The sequence below is a fragment of the Pollachius pollachius genome (assembly GCF_949987615.1).
Source record: "Pollachius pollachius genome assembly, chromosome: 5".
Lineage (NCBI taxonomy): Eukaryota > Metazoa > Chordata > Actinopteri > Gadiformes > Gadidae > Pollachius > Pollachius pollachius.
The window spans coordinates 26,429,815-26,454,708 of NC_136938.1; the positions used below are offsets into that span (position 1 = coordinate 26,429,815).

The 24,894-nt window shown below is 52.0% G+C and overlaps 1 protein-coding gene across 1 annotated transcript in view; it reads left to right on the top strand.

Annotated features, from left to right (window-relative positions):
• The window catches only part of LOC307076146 (protein kinase C-binding protein NELL1-like), a gene marked incomplete at both ends in the record, with an annotated part of 204,457 nt that overhangs the window by 109,883 nt on the left and 69,680 nt on the right, over positions 1-24,894 (top strand). The window contains 5 exons of the mRNA XM_079737030.1: positions 1,954-2,088; positions 3,892-3,994; positions 4,991-5,064; positions 7,681-7,780; positions 10,038-10,166. Of these exons, the coding sequence (XP_079593156.1) occupies positions 1,954-2,088; positions 3,892-3,994; positions 4,991-5,064; positions 7,681-7,780; positions 10,038-10,166 (541 nt within the window). The remainder of the gene's footprint in view (positions 1-1,953; positions 2,089-3,891; positions 3,995-4,990; positions 5,065-7,680; positions 7,781-10,037; positions 10,167-24,894) is intronic.

Genomic DNA, 24,894 nt, shown 5'->3' on the forward strand with positions numbered 1-24,894 from the left:
CTCCCCCCTCACGCCCAACCCCCCCACCCAGCAAGGAATCCCCTCTGAACAAAATGAAACCCTTTGACAGCCAACCTTTTCGAGAGAGAGAGAGGAGAGAGAGAGAGAGAGAGAGAGAGAGAGAGAGAGAGAGAGAGAGAGAGAGAGAGAGAGAGAGAGATTGAGAGAGAGAGAGAAAGCAGAGAAAGCAGTGAGAGAGAGAGAGAGGAGAGAGGAGATAGGAGAGAGAGAGAGAGAGAGAGAGAGAGAGAGAGGAGAGAGGAGATGGAGAGAGAGAGAGAGAGAGAGAGAGAGAGAGAGGAGAGAGGAGATGGAGAGAGAGAGAGCAGAGAGAGAGGAGGGAGGAGAGAGAGAGGAGATAGAGAGCAGAGAGATAAAGCAGAGAGAGGGAGAGAGCAGAGAAGGATAATTCTTTCCACCCCTGTCCCGTGGCTGATGCCTAGCTCTGACCAGTGTCAGAGCGAAGGGGAGGCAGGGAGCGAGGGTTTGTAGTAATTGTTGGTAGCAGACGAGGATCAGACCCAGAGGATAACCTCTGGTCGGAACTTCACCTTCCTGACCCCGGGAGTGAACCTTTTCCCTCTGGCTCAATCTCCCCCTGGAATGCCCTATGAACACAGCACTAATTGATTGTGTGAGGGTCAGTCACAAGTAGATTAGGGAGATGTGTGTGTGTGTGTGTGTGTGTGTGTGTGTGTGTTTGATGTGCTGTTTATTCTGATTTGTTCTTGTGGTGTATGGCGCGCATGCTCTTGGAGTTCCTTGAGTCCTTCTTGCGAGTGTCACCATAGTGATGAAATTGAAGTCAACAGCAGCATCTCTCCTTTGGGACTTGGTTGTTCGGGGCAACCAGGGTCCACAAGGGGGAGTTCTGTGTGTGTGTAGGGGAGGTGTGTCTGTGTGTGTGTGTGTGTGTGTGTGTAGGGGGGGGGAGGAGGTGTGTGGGTGGGTGTTTGGTGTGTGTGTGTGTGTGTGTGCGTGTGGGGGTTGGGGTGTGGGTGTGGGTGTGGGTGTTTGGTGTGTTTGTGTGTGTCTGTGGGGGAGAGCGTGTGTGTGGTGAGTGTCTGTGTGTGTGGGATAGCGTGCGTGTGTATGTGTGGGAGGGTGTGTGTGTGTGTGTGTTTGGTGGGTGTGCGCAGGCGCAGTAAGAACGATCAGAGAGCGCGAGAGGGAAGCAGAGCTCTAGAGATCCATGCTGTACTTGATGCTTGTGTGTAAAGTAGGTCCCAAGGCCTACAACATGAGTGCAATTAGAGGCACCGCGTGACACCCAATCCATCAACTCATTACCAACGCATCTCAACAACACATCTCTCTCTGAAGAACCCGCTTCAGCACAAAAGGCAGTTTTCAGCCTCAAATCATGATGACGCACTTTGTGTTTGTTAGGTAAGCGAGCAAGCACTCAAGGGTTGGATGTGAGGTGAAGCTAAATTAGATGAGAGTTGCTAGCTAGGATCCACTTGACCCCACATTTATTTCCCCCTAAAGCTGAAACCTTTCGAAAAACTGAATACTATAAAGATTTGTTTAAATACCGCCCTTGCCTGAGACTTTAGGACTTTAGGGCTTTAGGCCTCCGCACAGAAATGAAAAGTTTGAGGTGATTCAAATCTGCTTGAAAAGATTTAGGCTGCGACTATGATTACGAATAAACCCATAAAAAAGGGAATGTTTAACAGGTGTTTCCTGGGAAGGCTTTTCTTCTGTATTTCCACGTGTATGTGTGTGTTGCGGTGTGAGCTTTTGCATGTGCGTGCGCAACAGTCTGCATACACGCCATATGTATCACCCTGTGTCCTTACGTGAGCACACACTTGACACATTGGAGCGTGAGCACGTCGTGTGTGTGTCGCCGTCGAAACGCACAGCCACACCCCTCTGTCCTGACCAAGCCCCTCTGCCCTGACCACGCCCCTCTGCCCTGACCACGCCCCTCTCCCTTGTGTCTAGCTGAACTACGCTGAGACCAGGTTGACCCAGTTGGAGGGGTGCCACTGTGAGCGGATGTGCAGCGCCAACGGCCTACTCTACCGGGACAAGGAGCTGTGGCTGGAGCCCGAGAACTGCCGTAACTGTGCCTGCAAGGTGGGCGTCGCCCCCCCTTCCCTCCTCTAGACCAATCTCTCGCTAGCTAGCTAACTCGCCCCTCCCCCCCCCTCTCTCTCTCTGCCCTTAAATCATGGAAACGAATCGATTACTATACAAATGATCCTCAGTTTTTGTTTATTCGTAAGGCACAGGTAAAACGAAAAACATTGACAGTTGCAGAAGCAGTGTCCGATGTTTTGTACGTTTCATGTGTATATAGCCGAAGCTAATTTCCAACACAACTCCCTCTCGGTGGGCATTGACAGTTCAAACAATCGTCACAGTACATTTAGGGCATTTGGCAGTGCACATCAAGATGCCTCTATCCAAAGCGATCGGTCTGAGGAGTCAGGGTAAAATGTCTCGGTCCCCTTACGATGCCGCATCGGGAAGACAACCGCTTTACTGATTCAACACGAAGACGTCGGCGTTGGCATCTCCAGGCGTCCAACCAAGAGCCTCCCTCTGTGCTTCCTCCTCATACCGCCACCCCAAAAGAGAGACAAACCGTCCGAATATCCTTTCACTTAATGTTCAATATTTAGGGAAAGTGTTGAATCAGGCCAGGCTGGTGCCGCGGGGGGGCTGCAGGGCGAAGGGGAGGTGGGACGTCCTCACCACATCACACCCGCCTGATTCCCCCCCCGCCGCGCGCTACTTACTGACCGCCTGCACCCACGGGATGAGTCATGTGTGGCGGAGAGGGAGATGGAAGCACGCGCACACACATGCGCACACAAACGCGCACACACACACACACACACACACGTACCAACACGTACAGACACACAGACACACTCACTGAAACACGGGGGAAGAGGGGGAAGAGAGAGAGAGTCTGACAGACAGACAGACACGGGTAGTAGTAGAGAGATACTGAGAGAGAGTCTGACAGACAGACAGACGCGGGTAGTAGAGAGATACTGAGAGAGAGTCAGACAGAGAGAGAGAGAGAGAGAGAGAGAGAGCGAGAGCGAGAGCGAGAGAGAGAGAGAGAGATAGAGAGGTGCAGGGAGATCACAGGTGTAACTGAGACACAGCCTCAGGTCTTTTTCAAAACTCCCTCCACCTGCCATCCGCGGTGGAGCAGCGGTTTGAGCAGCCTCGGCACGTCGCTATCTGCTGCGTGCCTCGTGTCCGGCTGATGTATCGCATTACATCGCCGTGTTCCCGCGAACGCTGAGCTCGCCGCAGAGGACAGCAGGGGTCTGCGTGCAGATGTACGTCCCGCCACACGTATAGGTGTCAAGGCTCTTTCTTTCTCTATTTCGCTCTGTCTCTCCCTCCTGCCCTCTTCCTCTATCTCTTTCATCTTCGCTTTCTTCTCTCTATTCTCTCTCTCTCTCTCTTTCTCTCTGTCTCTGTCTCTCTCTCTGTCTCTGTCTCTGTCTCTCTCTTTCTCTCTGTCTCTCTCTCTGTCTCTCTCTCTGTCTCTGTCTCTCTCCCTCTGTCTCTCTCTCTGTCTCTGTCTCTCTCTCTCTCTGTCTCTATTCTCTCTCTCTCTCTCCCTCTGTCTCTCTCTCTCTCTTTCTCTTTCTCTCTGTCTCTCTCTCTTTCTCCCTCTGTCTCTCTCTCTCACTCTCTCTCTCTCTCTCTCTCTCTCTGTCTCTGTCTCTCTCTCTGTCTCTCTCTCTCTGTCTCTGTCTCTGTCTCTCTCTCTCTCTCTCTGAATCTCTCTCGCTCTCTCTCTCTCTCCCTCCCTCCCTCTCTCCCCCTCCCTATAGTTCTTTGCCTCTCACTCTAAGGTTCTCCCTGGGAGGTGGCTGTTATCCTCTAAGGTTCTCCCCCTTTCCTCCACAGAACGGCGTGGTGGAGTGCCGGCGGATCTTCTGTCCGCCGGCCAACTGTTCCAAGGACTCTCTGGCCGTGCACATCAACGGCACCTGCTGCAAGAAGTGTCGACGTGAGTAGAGGCCCCCGGCCTGGCACGTAGGTGGCCCGGTCGGACCCCAATGTGTCAGGGCTCCTGAAGTGCCCTTGATGGGGAGGGATGTGGAATGTTGAGATCTGGCAGAACCTAGATGAGAGAGAAAGGGAGAGGGAGAGAGAGAGTCAGGAGACTTGCTCCACGCTGTCTCCTGGCTCCCAGCGAGGATGGGGAGGGGGTCTAGTTACTGTTACAGTTCCACAGAGGCCTGAGCCTTGCTTACCAGCTTAACTGAAATACCACGATCCCACTGGGATAGACTGTGTCTGTGAATAATTTCAACGCCTCCTCCTCCTCTATCTCCTCCTTCTCCTCCTCCTCCTCTTCTCTCAACACCCTCTAGCCCCCCCCCCCCCCCTCCCCCTGCCTCTGTGAACATCTGAGGTCTGGCTCAGAGGAAACGGCAGAGCTCCAGAAAGCAGTGTTGCTGCTGCTGCTGCTGCTGCTGCTTCTGCCTCTCAGTCCACACCCCAGAGAGCAGAGCAGGCAGGCTCCGTCTCATAAGCCTCGTGGCGTGCTATTTCTGCCCTATCACCAGAGGAATCTGCAGAGGGCCGTCCTCTGTTGTATTCTTAATGGGCTGCTACAGCCCTCGCACTCTCCCTCTCTCTCTGCCGTCTCCCTCGCTATCAGGTCGAAAAACGCGCGGATGGGCTTTCACCCTCGTCTTCTCTCTCTCGCTCTCTCTCTCTCTCTCTCTCTCTCTCTCCATCTCCCCATCACGCTCTCTCTCTTTCTCTCCATTCCGCACAGGCCCAAGCTATCCCAACTATGTTTTTGAGCTTTTCTCAATTCCCAAGGCTGTTTAGAAAAATCTCCCAGGGGGGCATAATGTGTTGCGCGAGAGATTCATTCCTGCTATCTTCTTGCCTTGTTTCTGTGCCCTTCTTGTTACACCGTTGTGATTGCTTTGTTATTTTAACTGCTGTTATTTTTTCCTATTTAGCCTCTATGTATTTTCTTCCCCGACAGCTAAATGCACCTACATGGGCCAGAGCTTCTCAGAAGGTCAACGCTTCCTGTCCAAGAGTTGCAGGGAATGCAAGGTACCTTCTCCGACCTCGCTGCAGCAATCCATCCTGTGTTAACTGGGCAGAGGTTCTGGCTCTGGCTCTCTCTCGCTCGCTCGCCCGCTCTCGCTCTTCCTCTCACTCTTGCTCTCTCTCCCTCTCTCTCTCTCTCTCTCTCTCCCTCTCTCTCTCTCTCTCTCTCTCTCTCTTCTCCTCTCCATTCGTTAATTGATCTATAATCGGTCTAGTGGTCTGCATGGTTATTCCGTTGGCCGGTGGTAATTAGTCTTAGCCCAATCATCTCTCTCTCTCTCTCTCTCTCTCTCTCTCTCTCTCTCTCTCTCTCCCTCCCCCTCTCTCTCTCACTCTCATTCTCTGTCGGTGTCTCTCCCTCCTGGCGAGGTAATTAGAAAAACAGGAACGGTTCTACAAAGGCTTAATCACTGTGCAGTCTATAATGAAAGGCTTTATCCCCATCCGGAGTAGAACAGAGGTAGCGCTCCCCTTTAGACAGACACCATTCATCTACAGAAGGCGTGTTTACATGGAGAGGATAAGAGTGTTGCACGCCAGTAATTGTTTACAATGAAATCTCTTTCTTTGCAATTAGCCTTTTGAGTCCTTTAAAGCATTATTTTTATGATTGTCTGAAAGCTTTGATTTAAACAGTTGCAGACTTCCCCTTACAAAGTACGCCTGTAGGGCTTGTAAATTGCCTATTTGTTATTGGGTGCAATTTCCCATCTGCTCTGTGTATTATGGGATGGCAACAAGAGGAGAGAGCGGGAGCCACGCATATTAATCATAGTTTGTTTTGCGTTGCGGTTTGTCTGCAGAAGCTGGTGACAGTCTGTTGTGTGCATAGTAGGTCTTCACTAAGCAATGGCATTCACATCCTTTGTCACCCACAATAGGACTTGACGATCCAATTTATTGTGTGTGTCTGTGTGTGTGCACCAGTATGTGTGCGATTTGTTACTGCTGATTTTGGTATCCAATGCTTTGGAGCTCAGCATGCACATTGGGTCATTAACAACTCTAGGCCTATCACGGGTTTGAATTTTATGAGACAAATTGTCCCACTGATACGATCATTATAACCAAATGCGACTTCAAGTTTTTGTGGAACATTAATCCTTCACAAGTAGTGTATAGGAATGCAGCAACACAATGGACCCTTTGATGGCTCACCATATGTTTAACACCAGTGAGATGTAGTTAACCTGCGTTCAGCTCTGTTGTCAGGTCACACGTGAGGCACAAAGCCACTGAGGTGTGTAGACGAGGGGAACACAAAGCCACAATGATGTCAAATCAGTTGAGTGGCTTGTGTTTATTTATGTGTAGCGAGCTCCTCGCATCGCACAGAGCCAGCTCAGTGTGTGTAGCACTCCTGGCAACTCTGACAGCTTCTCAATATGGGGCAGGCACTCACAATGGGGAACAGACTGCCAGGCTTTCAATTAATATCAAATAGTCTCTCTCACACTCCCTCTGTCTCTGTCTCTGTCTCGTTCTCGTTCTCGTTCTGTCTCTGTCTCTCTGTCTCTCTCCCTCTCTGTCTCTGCATCTCTCTCTCTCTCTCTCTCTTTCTCTCTCTCGCGCTCTTGCTCTCCCCCTCTCTGCGTAATGCGCCATGAGTATCGCGTCGGCCTGTATCGCTGACTCTCTCACTGGTGTGCGATGTTGGAGGTAGAATAAAAATTGCAGGTGGCTGCGAGCGGAATGGATCATTAGAGGTGAGCGCCGCTATCGCTGTGCTGTTTGCTGCTCAAAACGTGAGCCTGTGCCAGGGTGTGTGTGGCGAAACCGAATCAGCAGAGAGAGATGAGATATCGTGGCCGTTCAGAGGTTCAGAGTAGTGCGGTGTGTGGACAGACAGACAGACGGGTTGATGAGGACAGCTTTGAAGCAGTCGTTTCAAGGAGACTGAGGATGTGTGGGTGACAACGATGGGAGCGGCCCAGACAAACCTTGGCATTCTGGGAGCACCAGAGCGCTCGCACAGAAGGCTGTGGTCGGTGGTACAGACCGCAGCCACGGCTTTTAGCTCTGGAGGGCTCCGGGGAGGAGGAGGCCATCTGTGTTTGCTGTTGTCTATGCTCCCGTTTCGGTCATGGGACTTTTGCCCGGCGGCCATTTTTGTAGTTGTCTTGTTGCTGCCGCTGAAGCTAGCACCAGGGCAAGGGGCACAACATGGCCGGGTGTGTTGTCGTAAATAGAGACCCTGAGAGCTGTCAACTCGGCCACTTTGATTCATCTGTTTGGAACAGTCTGCCGCACAGCCACTAGACCGGCTTCCCTCATCTCCTGTGACAGTGAAGGGTAAAACAACACTATGTTTAGCCGTCAATATTTACCGCACTGATGATGGTGGGCGAGTAGCTTATAGCTGGTAACCAAAAGGTTACCAGCTAGTTCGATCCCCGACTCCTCCTAGCTGTGTCGAGGTGTCCCTGAGCAAGTTCCCAACCAGCTGGCTTTCGCCTTGCGCGGTTGACACCGCCGTCGGTGTGTGGATGCGTGCATGAATGGGTGCATGAATGGGTGAATGTTAGGCAATATTGTAAAGTGCTCTGAGTGGCCACTGGTTAGAAAAGCGCTCTATAAACGCAGTCCATTTACCATTTGCCATTATCCACGCCTTTCCAGAACGGTCTGATGGTGAAGGTGGCCGAGCCGTGTCCGGAGCTAAACTGCACGCACGCCGACCAGATCCTCCCCGACAACAGATGCTGCAACGTCTGCAAAGGTGGGTGCATGTTCCTTCCGCCTCGACTCCCTGTCAAGGGCATCCTCCCCCGCTGACCTCAACCCATCGCGGTACGAGGAGGGCTAGCCGGCCCCTTCGTCATGGCGCCTGGGTCACGTGACGACACCGGTAGGTACTTTGCGAGCAGCCGGTGTGCGCCTCGTCTGTGTGGCTGGCTGGCCGCTCTACGGAGCAGATTGTCCGTCTGTATTAAAGCCACATCGTCTGCCAACCTCCCCCCCCCCACTCCCGCGCCGGCTGCAACCCCCGCCACGGCAAGCTGCCTCATCCTTCGGTGCCTTGGCACGGCTGTTCAGGGGTAAATAGCCAATGCTAATTAAGTAAATAGATTGAATAAACAATTTACCAGGCGGTGGGGCTCTGTTCGACACCGGGCGAGAGAGTGGCGGAGCGGGGTTATCTGGGGGAGCGGTGGGCTTTTTGTCTCCCCTGCTCCCCAGAGGGGCAAGGGACGGAGATGCACGCTAGTGTGTGAAGATTTTAGTGTCTTCTCTCTCTCTCTCTCCCTCTCTCTCTCCCTCTCTCTCTCGCTCTCTCTCCCTCTCTCTCTCGCTCTCTCTCTCTCTCCCTCTCTCTCTCTCTCTCTCTCTCTCTCTCGCTCTCTCTCTCTCTCCCTCTCTCTCTCTCTCTCTCTCCCTCTCCCCGCTAGCTCACTCACACCCACGTTAGGGACGCCGGTGTTCTGTGTATTCCATTCATCTGCCGCCCATGACTCAAGGCTTTGTTTCCACTCTGAAACCCAGCAGTGCCGTAACTCCACAGTCTCGCTGGCGCTGCTAAATTGCTTATTATGCATTTGTTATTAAATCAAGGCGAGAGGAAGATGCCTGGAGGGAGCCACACCACACGCGGGTGCGTGTGTGTGTGTGTGTGTGTGTGCGTGTGTGTGTGTGTGTGTGTGTGTGTGTGTGTGTGTGCGCATACGTGTGTGTGCATGTTTCTCAGAGAGACTGTTTCGTGTGTCCTAGAGGGTCAGGAGGAATCAACATCGAGGACTTCAGTCCACCCGGACACACGCACACAGACAGACACGCATGTAAATAGATATGTATGTTCACTTCAGTAGGCTTTATAGGAAACTTGCGCTCCGCTAACAAAACTACATGTTTTGTTATTTTAATCACCAATAAGAATAAACTGTTTGAGGAACGCCGGATGGCTTTAACTAGTCTCAGTCTACGACAGCGTTTACAAGCACAAGCGCAGCTTCTCACGCCCCAATAGGAAGAGCCTAACGACTTTTGATTGGTCCTGCATGGCGGGTTCACTGTAATTGTTTCCAAACTGTTTTAGCAGCGAAACCTGGTGGAGATTGTCCACAGTCTCGCGTTCAGCCAAGCGTTCAGAGACTGCCTGGTGGGTCTAATCCCTGGTTGATTGAGCTGGTTCCCCGAGATTGAAATCAGCTGTTCTGAAAGTGAAAACCCTGATAGTCGAGGGAAACGCTTGCTTTAGTCAGAGTTCTGGTTCAGGCTTTAACACATCCTAACCTGGCACTTGAAACAAGACCCTGAACTGACCTTCTATCAAACTCCTTCCCTCACTCTCTCTCTCTCTCTCTCTCTCTCTCTCTCTCTCTCTCTCTCTCTCTCTCTCTCTCTCTCTCCCTCCCGCTGTCTCTCACTCTCTCTTTCTTGCTCGCTCTCTCTCTCTCTCTCTCTCTCTCTCCCTCCCGCTGTCTCTCTCTTTTTCTTGCTCTCTCTCTCTCTCTCTCTCTCTCTCTCTCTCTTTTTCCTTCTCTCTCTCTCTCTCTCTCTCTCTCTCTCACTCTCTCACCCAGTTTAATTCTTTCCTCGTCTGCCTTCAACCTTGCTGTTTTCCCGACCCCCTTCCTTCCCACACTCTGCCTGTCACTTTTTCTATTTTTACTTGTGTTTAAATGGTTGACTCTTATCTGTTTTGTCTGGATAATCAAATATTTTGCGAGCAGACGTGTACGGCCTCGTGCACACACACACAAACACACACACACGGCCGCCACAGCCTTTATGGCTGTGCCAAATTTACCGCATTAATAAAGCCCACAGTACCAAGCTTCTATACCGCGGCCCCAGACAGTATGGTTGTGCGTTTTTATCCCTTTGATTCTGATGTTCCTGCTGTTGTCACCTCTTCCAGCCTCGTACATTTACTCAGCCAGAGTTAAAAGCTTTGTAAATCCAACGTTGTCGTGCGTTGAGATATATATATACACACACACATCTCTTATCCTCCCTTGTTTGTCCTTGTCGCCCAGGCTACGATTTCTGCACGGAGGGACTCGTTTGCGGGGAGAACTCCGAGTGCCGGAGCAGGAGCACCAGGGCCGAGTGTGAGTGCAGGAGCGGCTTCGCGTCCAGCCACGGGGACTCCACTTACTGCGAAGGTAAGGCCCCCGCCGGCCGGCGCCGCCGTCCACCTCAAGGGCGTCAGCCTCTTACCGTTGGCCGCCTATATTACCGACGTGCGCCGCAAACCCAGCGCCGCGAGCTCATTGCTACGAGCTCAGCGCTACTTCTTTCCGAAGAGGGGCTCATTATTTTCTAGAGGGGGGGCTTCTCGGAGTACCGGAGCCAAGGAAGACGGCTGGTGCTGAAGCGCGGCGGCCATTTTACAACTGATTTACCCGCGCCCCTCCCTCCCCCACTCGCTCTCCTGCGAGTCATTTCCGCACAGGGGAGAACGAGCATCCACTCGCCTGGCACAGATGAGCGTTGGAGGGGCAGGAGGCCACCGGATGATTTGCTTACATAAAGCTCTGTGTGGAAGTAGGGGGGCCCGAGGTCCCGGCCCGGGGCCCCTTTACTTAAAGAGCCGGCTAATGGCCTTATTTGATTAGGGGCCTCTGCGGCCTGGCTCTTCGGATTTTGGAGGATTTGGCCCCATGATTCTGCCCCCCGACGCGGCCGTCTTTGGGCTGCGGGCCACGGCGCCGGATCCCCTCACCGCAGTGAGGAGCCAGACCCACACAGGAAGGCCCTTGCTCATCCTCGCTCTCTGCCGCGCTCTGTAAGGAGCTTTGGACCGTAGCTGCGCTCCGATAGGGCGGTGGGCCAGGACGCCACGCCGCCCCCCTCGTCCAATCAGATCGACAGAGTTGCCGGCTTGGTCGGCTGTGGTGACGTCGTCTGTGTTCCTTGAAATTACCTAAAAGTTCCGGCACAGAAGTTATTTTTATGAGGTAAATTTATGAGGTAAATTCACTGAGAACTTTATTAGACTCTGCATAGCCTCCCCTTCCCCCCCCCTCAACCCCCTCTCACGCACTTATTAAATGTTGTACGTCCTGGCACTTAATGTATGCAATTATTGTATGTTGTACGTCCCGGCACTTAATGTACGCACTTATTGTATGTTGTATGTCCTTGCACTTAAATATAGTACTTAGCGTCCTGTAGCATCTTATCCTAGCTATCTTTGTTGTTTACGCGGAATGGGTGAACCTAACAATTGTTGGTGCTTGGCCCTTTTTTCTATGAACATCCTAACTGTACTGACAGGGATATATTGTAGTTTCTCTTTCTTCTGACAAATGTACTTCTTGCACTTCTATTTGGATAAAACGTCTGCTAGAGGCTCTAAATGTAAATCAGTAGTCAATTTCTCCTCCCATGTTTAGTTGATGTGGGATAGCCAGCTGAGGTCATGCACTGTGCCGCAGACGGCACTCCCCGTGCTCCTAGACGGCGAGCTGGGTTTACCTCGTCCCCATTCACGCTGGTGACAAACGGCAGCAGGCTGGGGAGAGGCAGGTGCTGACTGCTGGTATTCTGCTCTAATCGTCCATGTCGTGCCAAAGCAAATTAATCTCTGCTGCCATATTTCAGACACTATGGAAGGGTTCCCACCTCGGGACTTGAGCTGTCGTAGACCGAGCAGTGTGGAGTACTTGAACCTAATTGGTCAGTAACGTTTCACAGGACACCTCCGCCTTTTAACAGTTCCCAATCAATTCTCTCCGAATCCGATATTGAAAACGACCAGATGTTTCTCTTCCAACGACGCTTTCAGCGTCCACTGAAGAAGATATTAATTACAGCTGATTACGTTGATAAAATTCAATGGCGTTATGAAAGTTATAAAATAAACTGCTCTCTTATCATTGTTGGTGCTTTATCCAGCCGAGGGAAATTGAGGCTGCTCTCTACACAGAAGTGGTTCATTCCTTACTTCAAAGAGAAGATGGTCTCTGTGAATTATTTAAGACTGTGTTATTTGCTCGTGACAAAGATGTGTGTGTGTGAGACAGAAGCCCAGGATGGAAGCCTTGCTGGCCTGGTCTTTGTGGGGCGACTCAATCTGTTTGTTGTGACAGTAAGTGGAGTTGAGGCTGAATTTACACTGGATTCCAAACGACACCTACAGCTATTAAGCTGCCATCCATCAACGCTAATCTCATTTACAAGACTGATCAGTCACCGGGGGAAGCTTAACTGGTGTACAACACAGAACAGGTTCATTATATTGGTTTGGTTTCCATTCCTTTACCTTTTTTTTACCTGAAAAACACACTGAAATGAAGCCCACTACTACCTACCCACTTGGTTGTTAAATAGTCAGTCACTAATGGATGATATCCAGACAAAATAAGGGTTAATAAGAAACTTTTTTTGAAGAATCTTTCAATTTTTCATTCTACTCTCTGGTACCATGGGTGTTTTATTTAATTGAGTGGATTTATTGTGGAAATATATGTAAATGTTCCTATACTGTATCATACACACAACATATTCATACCATTGGTTGTTTATGCATTGATGCACTCTCAAAAATGCGGTCTTCAGCTACTGACACATAAAATAGAAGGAAAGAAAGAAAAAAATCATTTTTATCAAATCTTGGCACAACCAAAGTGTCCCGTTTGATTAACATTGGATTGTTGTTTTTCTCTTCCCAAGAAAAGAGCTGACGTTATATTAATTCACGGTGTTGTCTCTTTGGAATGTCAAAAGCTGAGCACGTCTTTATTTGTTCTGTTTGGCTGCTGCGTGCCGCAGCATCTCCTCATGCTAATATTCAAGGAAACTTTAATGAGAGTAAATGCTAGAAAATGCCGACATGTACAGAACGCATGCAGAGAGAGATGTGCCTTCTCTCTGATGTTCACCCGCAGTCCACGCACAAACAGGTCACATGCAACTCATGTGCACGCTGAGAAACACACATAGACATGTCAGACACGCACGCATGCACACACACATGCAAGAACACAAACACACACACACATACACACACACACACACACACACACACACACACACACACACACACACACACCATACATGCAGAAACACACACGCATTAATAACAATAGCTTTCGACTACGGGAGGTGACCCCCTCTCTTCACCTTTCATCCTCCTCGGGCAGAAGTGTTTCTGACCATTAAACCTGCATTAGGGTGTATGATCTCACAACATAATTGGAATACTGTCAGATAAGCTCCCCCCGTCCCCTCGTCCTCCTTATCCTCCTCTTCCTCGTACCCCTCCTCCACACGCACACGCACGCACACACACACAAACGCAAACACATCTGGCTTAGGAAGTGTCTTCCTAATCCGGCTGCGGCCCGCGGGGGAAACAGTATTGGCGGTCACGCGTGGCGCCTCCTGAAGCTCTGACCGCCCCACCCTAGCGACGGCTCATGCGCTGGACAAGGAGATGTGTGGTTCGAGACAGGCCAAATTGGAATGGACCTGGACATCCTCGAAGAGATTCCAGGATGTTTAGAAGAGACGCACAACACAAAGAGGCAGTGAAGCCACAGATGTGTGCATGGGTCGTAAGACGGTTTAATTCCTGTTTAAAACCAGAGCGTTAAACAGTTAAGTCGTTTCCACCACGCCCAAACTTCAGCTTCAGCCGTGCCCAGGAACAGGGAGGCGTGCCTCGAGGGGCCTTGGTGTTATTGGACACCTCGGCCCAACGGTCCCCACGCAGGGCAAACAAGGTGCTGCAATCCCCTGTCTGGCAGCGGAGGACACTGGGGACCCGTTAGCTCCATCCAGGCCACTGGATACCCCTGTGTATGCGCCTGCATCGCTGGGCAGGATTCTCTCTCTTGCTCTATCGCTCTGTCTCTGTCTCTCTCTATCTCTCTCTCTCTGTCTCTCTCTCCCTATCTCCCTCTCTGTCTCTGTCTCTGTCTCTCTCTGTGTATATATATATATAATTTTCTTTTATATATATATTTTTTTATTCTACAGGTACCGGGCAGATACCTAGCTCGGGGTCCGCGGGATGGGGGAGGAGAGAGAGGCGAGAGAGGAAAGCCTTTTATATAGTGACTCTCTCCTCCCCGTGGCGCATTTGCTCTCGCCTTCGGTGGCCCATTTCTTTCTGATGGACTGTAATGGCCTCCCACCTTCTCCTCTTAATGACCCTCCTGAGTGCCTCCTCTGCTCGGTTACCTCACGCCCGGCGCACGTCGCCCCCTAAATCTCCCGGTGCCGCCGTACAGCCCCGCAGATCTTTATGGGGAGCATGGGGGACGCCTCGCGGAGCCTCGTCATCAGTAATAGGGAGGAAATGAAGAGCGGGTTGAGAAAGAAAGAAACACCCATTCTCCCGTGGAGTTATATATAGAGTGGTAGAGCCGCATGTAAATAAGTCGTAGATCTAATCCCAGTGCAGGGAATGGGGGGGGGGTTGTCACCCGGCAACAACCTCCCCAGGCTTTGGTGATCCCTACAACAGTCACCGTTGGCAACGCCGGCCTAAAGCCCCGGCACTCATTAGCAGTGCTAACTCATTTGCGCTAATCGATAGAAACGTGCCGGCGTGGCCTCTCTTTTCTTTCGGCCTATGTAGCCGCCGCGGTGCTCCGGCGCTGGTGGGGAGAGGCTGCGTCTCCTTCGGACGCCTTCCCCTGGCGTGATGGGTTCCCCCCCTCGCCGTTAATGGGATTAGAGTCCAGCGGCGCGCAGACGGCTAATCATGTGGCGATTTGGCCCCGGCTTCCTGTAGCCCGCGGCTAACGCGCAGAGATTCAGTCCCCCCCCCTAACCGAGGGGGGAGGTACCTGGGGAGATGATAAGAAGAGTTGCTGATCTCCTGCACCAACACAGCTCTCTAGCTCTCCCTCTGTCTGTATGTCTGTCTGTCTCTCTCTCTCTCTCTCTGTCTGTCTGTCTGTCTCTGTCTTGGTCTCTGTCTCTCTCACACTCACTCTCACTCTGACTCCTTCGCCTTCCAAAACAAGTCCCAGTTGTCTGCTGGTCTGTTTAAACGGTGCCAGCGTGTGGCCAGGTGCTGTATCTGTTACCAGCTGAACGGTCACAGCGCTGTCAGCAGACACCTCTGCCTATTGACCGATGGGCGTGGGCTTCAGAGCCGCTGCGTAATGTCTGTAGCGCCATCACACGCAGTGTACTTTGCTCAAACACACCTGGACAGATCCACACATCAATACGCAGCAGTTACGCACACATACAAACACAAGCAAACACCACACACACACACACACACACACACGTACCAAAAAACCCATACCCCGACACACACACGCACATACACCGTCAAACAAACACGCGCGCGGCGCCGGTCGGAGGGAATTACTCCCGCATGGCGTGTTCCAACGCCCGGGGTCCCCTGTGAGACCAGCCCGGCCGATAGCGGTGTCCGTATCTCCGGCCGCTCGCAGCGATGAATTAGGCCTGGAAGACATCGGCGGAGGGTTTACCCCGGGCCGCTGCCCGTCGGAGCCGGGGCCCCGGCGTGTAAAGAGGCCATTATCGGGCGCCTGCCAGATGCCTCCAGATGAACCGGGGTGTTTGTCCTCTGGCTGGTGCAGGGCGGACAGACACACGGACCCCCAGCTTAGTGGGGAGGCTGGGCCGACCGGCAGGGCTGAGCTGACAGACCCACAGACGGACAGACGGACGGGCAGATAGGGAGGACGGATCAACAAATAAATGGACGGACGGCACCCCCGGGGATATGAGGGGGGGGGGGGGGGGGGGGGGAGGATCGTGTCTGCAGAGGTTAGGTTGAAGCGGACTAATCAAAGGCAGCACCTGCCCGCAGAGCTACCTCAGTAGGATGTGTGTGTGTGTGTGTGTGTGTGTGTGTGTGTGCGCGTCATGGCCACTGCTCTGGCCTCTGAGATAAGCCCATGCGAACGCAACATGTCTCCGCAGTGAGGGCGGCCCACGCCAGCGCGCACCCCCAGTGCCGGCGTAGCCGTGGCTAATCCGCTGACACTGACAGCTCCCTTCACCCCTCCATGCTCACAACCAACGCACACACGCACATCTACACATACCGAGAGACACACGCACACACAGACACACGCGCAGACACGCAGAGACATGAAGAGACACAGCACGCACTAACGCACAATCACAAACACACGCGCGCACACACCTGCACACACTGAGACACGCACGCACACACACACACACACGCAGACACATACAAACGCACGCACCTCCACGCACTGAGACACGAACACGCACACAAACACACCAGACACAGACGCATGCAAACAAACGCACCTACACACACTGAGACACGCACGCACGCACACGCCGACGCCTTCGACCAAGCCTCGACTTTATCTGCTCTCTTGAGCTCAGGAAGATGCATTAGTGTCAATCGTGGAACTCGTTATGATTGGTGGGAATTAGCCCCGGACAAGTGGCGTGGCGCGGCGTCCCGGTGTGGTGCGGAGGCACTAGAGAGTGGCTTATTGATCGGGAGCGGGTCAAACCATTTGTACTTACTCAGGCCGGGGTTGATCAGAGTGGCTCCACCCTGCCGTCTCTTGTGTGTGTGTGTGTGTGAAGGGGGGGGGGGGGGGGGGGGGGGGGGGGGGGGCGTCTAAATTGGCCCCTCACTCTCTGGTATTAAAGAGTAATTGGCCGTGTTTGTACTTCTGCGAATCAATCAGACCCTGGGCGGTGATTCAGGCTCCATCTGGTTGAAACAGGAATGGAGACGAAGGCCGGGGAGTGAGGGAGGATGCCTCTCCCCCTCCCTCCCTCCAACTCCCCCTCCCTCACTCCCTCTCTCCCCCTCCCTCACCCCCTCACCCTCACTCCCTCTCTCCCCCTCCCTCACCCCCTCACCCTCACTCCCTCTCTCCCCCTCCCTCACTGCCTCTACCCCCTCCCTCACTCGCTCTCCCCCTCCCTATCCCCCTCTCCCTCACTGCCTCTCCCCCTCCCTCCCTCCATCTGCCCCTCCCTCACTCCCTCTCTCCTCCTCCCTCACCCCCTCTACCAAGCTGCCTCTCCCCCTTCCTCCCTCCCTCCCTCCCTCCCTCCCTCTTCCTCCTCCTCTGCTGTTTCTTCACCCTCAGCGGGGTTTGAGGAAGCCAGGCCAGCGGGGTTTGGATTGTTTGTTTGTGTGTGTGTGTTTGTGTGTCCTTGTGGTGTGTGTGTGTGTGTGTGTGTGTGTGTGTGTGTGTGTGTGTGTGTGTGTGTGTGTGTGCGTTTGAACGGTTGCGTCTGTCTCTCTGTATGTGAGTGAGTTTGCGTGCACGTTGTGGTGTGCTGCATAAAACAAACGTCCCGTCCAGGTCTGGGCAGGGCAGACAGAGGGCAGGGCAAGGGGTCAGGGAGGGCAGGGCGTGTGGAGAACAACACGCACAAGGACAAACAAGGCAAGGGGAATACAGGCTGTGCTCCTCTGGCTCCTCTCCCACACAGTCAGTACCCGGCAGGTCCCGCTGAGGCGCTGTGCATGGGGCTGGATGCTCTGCTCCTGTGTGCTGGTTGTCGGCTCAGCTCAGGAGGGAGAGCAGGTTCACTTGTGGCCGGAAGGTTGCTCGTTCAATCCCCGGCGCCTCCTAGCTGAGTGGCGAGGTGTCCCTGAGCGAGACGCCCTAAACCCTAACTGCTCCCGACGGGCTGGCTGTCGCCTTGCACGGTTGACGACGGCGCCAGTGTATGAACCGTTGTCGCTTTGGATAAAAGGGTCTTCAAAAAGCCCTTTAATGTAAATGTAAATGCTGGTGGTGGATGGCTGAGGCCCTGTCCTTGGCGCTGCACAGCCCAAGCTCTATGACTGTGTGCTTGGCGCGTGTGACCGGGCCACTGAATCCATTGCGCCAACCTCCGCTGCCGTGTGCTGGTGGTGGCTGTCCCATGCCCTGTCCATGGTGCTGAAGACGGCCCCGGCTCCGCTGCCGTGTGCTGGTTGTGGCTGTCTCATGCCCTGTCCATGGTGCTGAAGACGGCCCCGGCTGTGTTGCGTTGGCAGGAGTGGGAGTACAGTCGGCCAGCAGCCGACTGAGTCGTGCTGTGTCACGTTGAGCCCGAGGTCTGCCCAGAGCACACTGCGCTCGCTCTCTCAAAGGTCAGCCCAAGACCTTTTAATGAATGGCTGTCACTTGACGTCGTCTCGCTTCTTTCGTTGCACAATACACACAAACACACACAAACACACATGCACTCTCATGCGCACACACTCCAGTGTCGCAGTTTACCTGTAAGGAAGTCTGTCTGGAAAGCTCCTGCTAGGCTCTGATCCTGTTTTATATTGCATGGTTTCTTTAATTATGCCCCCTACTCTGTTCTCTATCGCTTTGGAACATCTACTGCGTCTATAAAGCGCCTTTCCCATCAGCTACTGCCACTCAAAGCACTTTATTGCTTCACATTTTATTTAACCGTGTGCTCACGCACGCACAAACACAACACACAAGCACACAAGCATGCAACCCGTGACAACATGGGCGTCAACCATGCAAGGAAACATAGGTTAAAACTCTTGATGATGGCATTACCCATAGAGTGGTCTACCATCAGTTGGAGAAAGGACATCAAAGCAGAGAAATGGGACCTCAATTGCACACATTTTCTTATTATATTTGTAAGACAGGGTATGAAATTATGTTTTTTCTATAGGCTATATTTGCTTAAGGTGCAATGGGTATGATTTGAAGTGGTTCGGTTTGTGTTTCACATTTAGTCGTGAAGCCGATTGGGGTTCCATATGGTGAAATGCTGAAAAATGTAATAGCTCAAAAAAAATGAAAGGACCCTGCATGTATATTTCAGGACATCTACGCAAGCACTCACAGGACGGATATATTGACAAGCTTATTTAAAATAACCTTCTGTGTACTCCCCTGGTTGCTAGATGCACAACAGGAATGAATGCATTTGCTAACTGAAAATGCGCTACGGAACACAGGAAAGGAATATTGAAAAACCTGGTTAAATTAAGACATAATTGTGTAATCTAGCTAGAACAGAATTGACACAGAATTCCTTTAATGTACATGTTGCATAGGCTATGTCTCATATCAGCCTACGCCCATTGGAAAATACATTTAAAAAGAGCAGATAGCTGCTGATTGAACTCCGTGAGTCTCAAAGCCAAAGGCTCCGTTTAGGAAGGAAAGTGCTAATTGTTTTCGGTTAGTGTGACTGGATCAAGTTTATATGCATATCACCGACTTGGAAAGTTGTTTATCCATTTAAACTGATATTCAATTTACAACTCTAATGTTCCAAAGCACTCATTATGATTCTAGAATATGCAACACCAACTGGGCTCTTCTTTATAAATGCCCAAGGGAAGCGATATTATACCCACTTCCAGAATCCATTTTGCAGTAAGATAATCTAACCACACCTTGGTTGTAAAAACAGCATGCATTATTGTTAATTTCGGACTGAAACAACTCCCCACCCAAAGATTATTACATCTATAAGTATATGTGGTGGGAAAACAAATCTGAAATCACACACACACACACCTACACACAAACCAACACACAACACACACACACACACCCCTACACACACACACACCTACCTACCATTGGGCCACCGATCCCATCATCCCATAGGGCTGGGGCCGAGTGGCGATGTCCAAGCTAAAGGACGGACGCCGTCAGAACAGAAATGACACTCTGTGAGTTGTGGACCCCTGGACGTGTGTCTGTCGGGAACGGTGAGTGCCTCCGTGGTTAAGTGTAGCGTGCTGATGGTCGACCCTCTCTCTCCGCAGCCTTTCCTCAGGGCTCTAAGGCCGGTTAATAATCCCGGAGGCTGGAGGGTGTAGCGATCATGTTCCACTGGGTGGTAATGACATAATTATGTCCAGCAGGACATCAATCCTCTCCACTTTGCTCGGCCAGTGTCCTTGTCCCACATGAGCGCATGCACACTCACATTCACACACGCAGATCCGCACACAAGCACATCCACACACGCACATCCACACCCACTTCCACAAACACATGTCTACACACGCGCATCCACACACAGGCATCCACGCACACCATCCACACGAACATCCACACTTCCTTTAACACAATCATTCACACACGTCAATAACACGTGCACATCCACATGTGCACATCCACACACGCATAGGCAAGCCTTCTTTAGTGGGTTTTCCCTATCATCTGTAATTCTGTAAGTCTGTTGTGTCCACTGGCCATGACAGAAAGCAAACTGCCTGCACATCCATCTCTGACACTAAGACCACTCCCATCTTTCTGAAGTAGCCGAGACATACATCATTATTAAGCTTAAAGGAAACACACACACACACACAAACTCTGTGTCCACGTTGATCAGCAAGGCACCATGGAGTTCTGGAGTTGTAGCTTGAGTCAAACGCTAACCGTCATGACGACGGAGGAGGTCAGCGTGTCCTTAGAAGCAGCTTTCACGGCAGACCTTTCCTCGGCTGCCCTCAGGCGCTCCTCAGCCTCCCATTTGCGGCGGGGCCTCCAACGACGTACGCCTGCTCTGTGATGAAGACAACCAAGACACCTCGTACCGAAACGGAACAGCCCGGGGACGAGCCTGCATGCCCGCACGGCAAAGGTGTTGGGAGGCAAGCGGCCCTCTGCCCCTCGATGAAACCTCGCCACTGGCTCTCTCAGCACCGCCGCTGCCTGTGTTTTCCCTCCTCTATTTCGCTCCCTTCAGTGCATCAAAGGTGCCGAGGAGAAAGGAAAACAAACACAGGCGATCCTCACTTCAAAGCGGGCTTTACAGTAGAGTCTGGCTGAGGCGGCGAAAGAGCGAGTTCTGAGCAGTTCTTTTCCTCAAGTATTTTGCCAAGCACCCCTGAGCTGCAAGAGCGATGTCAGGGCAAACGTGGAGGCCTGGGCTTCTCCCCTTTTATCCGGGAGCTCCGCGATGGATAGGAGCCGTGGCTTGGCCTTTGTTAGTCGGACAGGCAGGCGGTTATCAATTGATCCGAGGTGGAACACAAGTCAAAGCGGTGTCAAACCCCAGTATCCTGAGTTGCTTAGTTCAAGCCTCGCTCTCCTTTCTGAACCCTGGGAAACGGCGGAAAACACCGGGAAGTATGGGAAAATCACTTATAGAATAAAGCCTCTCCCGCTCTCGCTCTCATTTAAGCCCTGTCGCTCTCTCCCTGTGTCCATGTGTTTGTGCGTGCACTGTGCACGAGGGAGAGAGTGAGGCACTTTCATCCGTTTCTCTTTAAAGGATGCTCTATACCTCCTTGTGCAGCTCACAGCTCATTTGTGTGATGGGTCTATAGTCGACAGGCAGGGCGCCGCCTTTAATGCAAATGAAGCGCGGTGTCAGAGTGTGGGCTAGCATGCACGACTTCCTCGCCGCCCTCTTAATGTCCTAGCATCTCAGGACCATGCGTCACAGTGCGTCAGTCCGTGGGGCCGTGGGGCCATGTGTCCGTGTGTCCGGGGCTGTCTGCGGACGGCTCCTGAGACAGCTGAGTGATGGGATGATTGGAAGGCTGGCGTTCCTCATATGTTTAATGACTTAAACGAGCGCAAACAGTGGAGCCATCGCGCTCTCTCTTCCCCGGCTTGGAGAAGCGCGGACGTCATTAGCAGCGGTAATCGCCCGTAATGATGGGATGGGACTTGAGTCCGTCAAAACAGAGCCGCAGTCAGTAGTTGTGACAACCGGTGATTGCGTTCTCCGTAAAGGCCGGCCACCTAGGGCAGCGGCGGGCATATGCTGTCCGTGTGATCGGCCACAGACAGGCGTCCGTTGCGACTGGGCTGACAGTAATGAGGGGGATGTGTGTGTGTGTGTGTGGAGCCCCCCAGGGTCGCCCATTACGCTTGATAAACACCCTCCTGTCACTCAATCCCTGCACACCCACCACATCCCCCATCCCCTCCTCGGACATGTAGATGATGAGGCTGGTTTGCTTTCCTTCTCCGAGATCAACGTTGTCATGGCATGTGTGTCGAGGAGCCGTGCGTGTGAAATCCCGTTCAGTCATTCATCACTCATTCATTCCATAGCCTTGTCTGTTCTCAACAAGTGGCTTTAATGAGACACTGTTGTAAAACCAACACCAGTTAATGGCAAAGCTCAATCAGCGCGGTCGCGATGGGGAGCTGCTGCCAGCAAGCTCACGGCCTGGTAATGCACTTAATGAAAAAGGATAGCTGTGTTTGGATAGATAATTATGGGGAGAATAGTGGAGGGAGACTAAGCAAGGTAATTTTAACAGCCGGGCTGGGTTTAATCTGTCTGCAGACGTTAAGTTCTGACAGACCACGCAGGCCCCGCCACACGCGACCGTGGATTGTTAATTCCCAATGAAATGGAAACCAAAGTTTGCCTTGGCTGAAATCCTTTTGCTTTATGGAGCAGTCGAGGAAATTCCACGCAAATTCCAAAGCAATTTATTATTGCAACCTAGCGTTTTAAAAAGCGGGTCTACTTGGCCTTGAGATTGACGGAAGGTCCAAACCGCTTCTTATTTACCGACCGAGAGTATGATGTGTATAGATGTGTCTAAAATGGTGTATTTCTTTTGCTCCTAATCCTTCTATTTGTCCCCGACCTGCCTGCTCCCCTCTCCGCGCTACAGCGCGGCGCCGCGGCGGAGCTCTCAGCCTATTAATCACAGACACAACCAGGCATTAGCTGTCATCTGGCAGCTAATGCCTGGGACCGCGCGGAGGCTTTTAGCCCCACCAGTCAGCAGATCAAGGCCAGCGGTCAATCATTTCACCCACGACAGCTCCGCGTTATATATTTCTGTTCCCGTGGTCCCCCACTTATTTCCTATGGATGCGTTCTACTCTTTGTCGTTGACATTTTTTTCGTTTTATTTTATTTTAAACTATTCTCATTATTGACCGCCAAACACTAAACACCGCTAAACATTGTAAAAAAGGGTTTTTGTTGGGGAAATGCGCAGGCGAGACATTGCGATACGTGCAAGCTTGGTTTGTATTCCGTGGAGGCTGTTGTTGATCAAGGCTCACTTTGTTTGTTGTTTGTTTCTCATCTAAAAACTAATTTTGTGTTGTTCTTGAGGCATCAGGGATTTCAATGAAGCTGGTTTTGATGTCACTGACAACTCGGAAAGCTGCTGTCCGAGAGACGCGACGCAGTGCCCACAAACACGGGGCCGCTCTCTCGGACAATGGCAACACATTTTCCGTGTTTTCTTTTCTTTGCTGTCGCCTCCTCAATGCGACAGTGTCACCGTTGACTGACTTTTGCTCGGATGAATTTATAGTAGTCATGGTGTGGGCCATGAAAAGAACGTCATTCAGACAGCTCTGTGTCACAGCCCTGATTAACCAAAGCTGTTTAGTTCGGGTTCAGTTTCTGTTACAGATAAATCCTGTGGTGCATCCGGCAAGGTCTGGTGGTACTCAGAACACGAGGCTTACCCTCTAATCCCGGGTGTGAGTCCGCAGACAAACAACACGGTCAGGTGTGGCGTCGGCCGGTGTGCGGCAACTCGCTTTGAGGCCTCAGGTGGATGCGGTACTACTTTTGGCCAGGCTCATGATAAGAAGAGAGAGGAAGGGGGGAGTGAGAGACACAGCTCTTCCCTCCTCACTCTAATTAAGGAGGACGTTAAAGCAGTCGCACTTCACACACCTTGACAGGTAAAGACACAAAGACACCAATAGAACGCACGCACGCACACTTAGCTTTCACGAGAAAACCAACAGTAGCCGTCGCGGTGTCAAGCAACGTGCTCCCAGGAAGCTTGTCTTTAACACTCATTAACAACTTGTCTGAGTGGCACAAAGGAGACAGAGGGAGAGAAAGGCATTGTTCTGCTTCATAGCAGGTAGTGGCACTTAGCAAATTATGCCCTGCATATAAAAATATCTGTGTCATTTACTTTGAAAAGGTAAATGGATATTGGGTCATATCCAAGCAATTATAATCATTTTCATTATTAATATTCTTAATGAACAACATGGTGAAGGAGAAAGGTCCACCAGGAAGGTTCTGTGAGGAGTTTATCCGACCTATTTTGAACTTATGATGCAACACTTCTTAAAAATTGAAGATCATGGATTTGTATCGAAAGCCTTCCAAAAAAAACAGAAACACAAACATGGGGTTGTTTCTTCATAATAATAAAATGCGCTTTAGAACATTGCCTAAAATTAAACCATTCATGCACACATTTACGGTGGTGCTGACCATGCAAGTCGGGAGCAGTTAGGGTGAGGCGTCCTTCTCAAGGACACCTCAACAGGCAGCTAGAAGGAGCTATGGGATCGAACTAGCAACCTTCCGGTTACCAACCAACCCGCTCTGCCTCCTGAGCCTCATGCCTCCCGGCCAAGCGAAACGTTGCGGCCTAAACTTATTACGTTGCGTGTTTTGTCTTCCACTCCTACCAATCTGTGCCTCGCCTCCTCCTTGTTCTCCTCCTCCTCCTCCTCCTCCTCCTCCTTCTCCTCTCCGGATCACCACGGAGCCGCCGTAAGGCTACGGCGCCAAGACAGAGACGGAGCGCGCCGCTCGCCGCCCGCTGTCTCCGCTCATGGATTATTGATAAGCCGGGACGCGGCACGTCAGCTATGATGAAGCGCGGCTGTGTGAGCGACTCGGTGCGGAACAGAAGGCAGGTTCTCTGGGCTCCGCGACCGGGGTGCCGGCCTTCGCTCTACACTTAAAGATGGATGGGCGGGCGCCGCTGTCGCCGCCGTCGCCGCCGCCGCCGCCGCCGCCGCCGCCGCACGCGGCTGTCATTTAGCTGTAGCATGTAGCACGGCCACTGAATGATAGATGTTTTGTGTGTGTGTGTGTGTGTGTGTGTGTGTGCCCGCATGTGTGTGTGGGTGTGTGTGTGTTAGTGTGCGCCCGCGTGTGTGTGTGTGTACTCACGCCCACACGTGTGTGCGTGTGCCTCCCTTGCTCTGCCAGCGTGTCCATCAG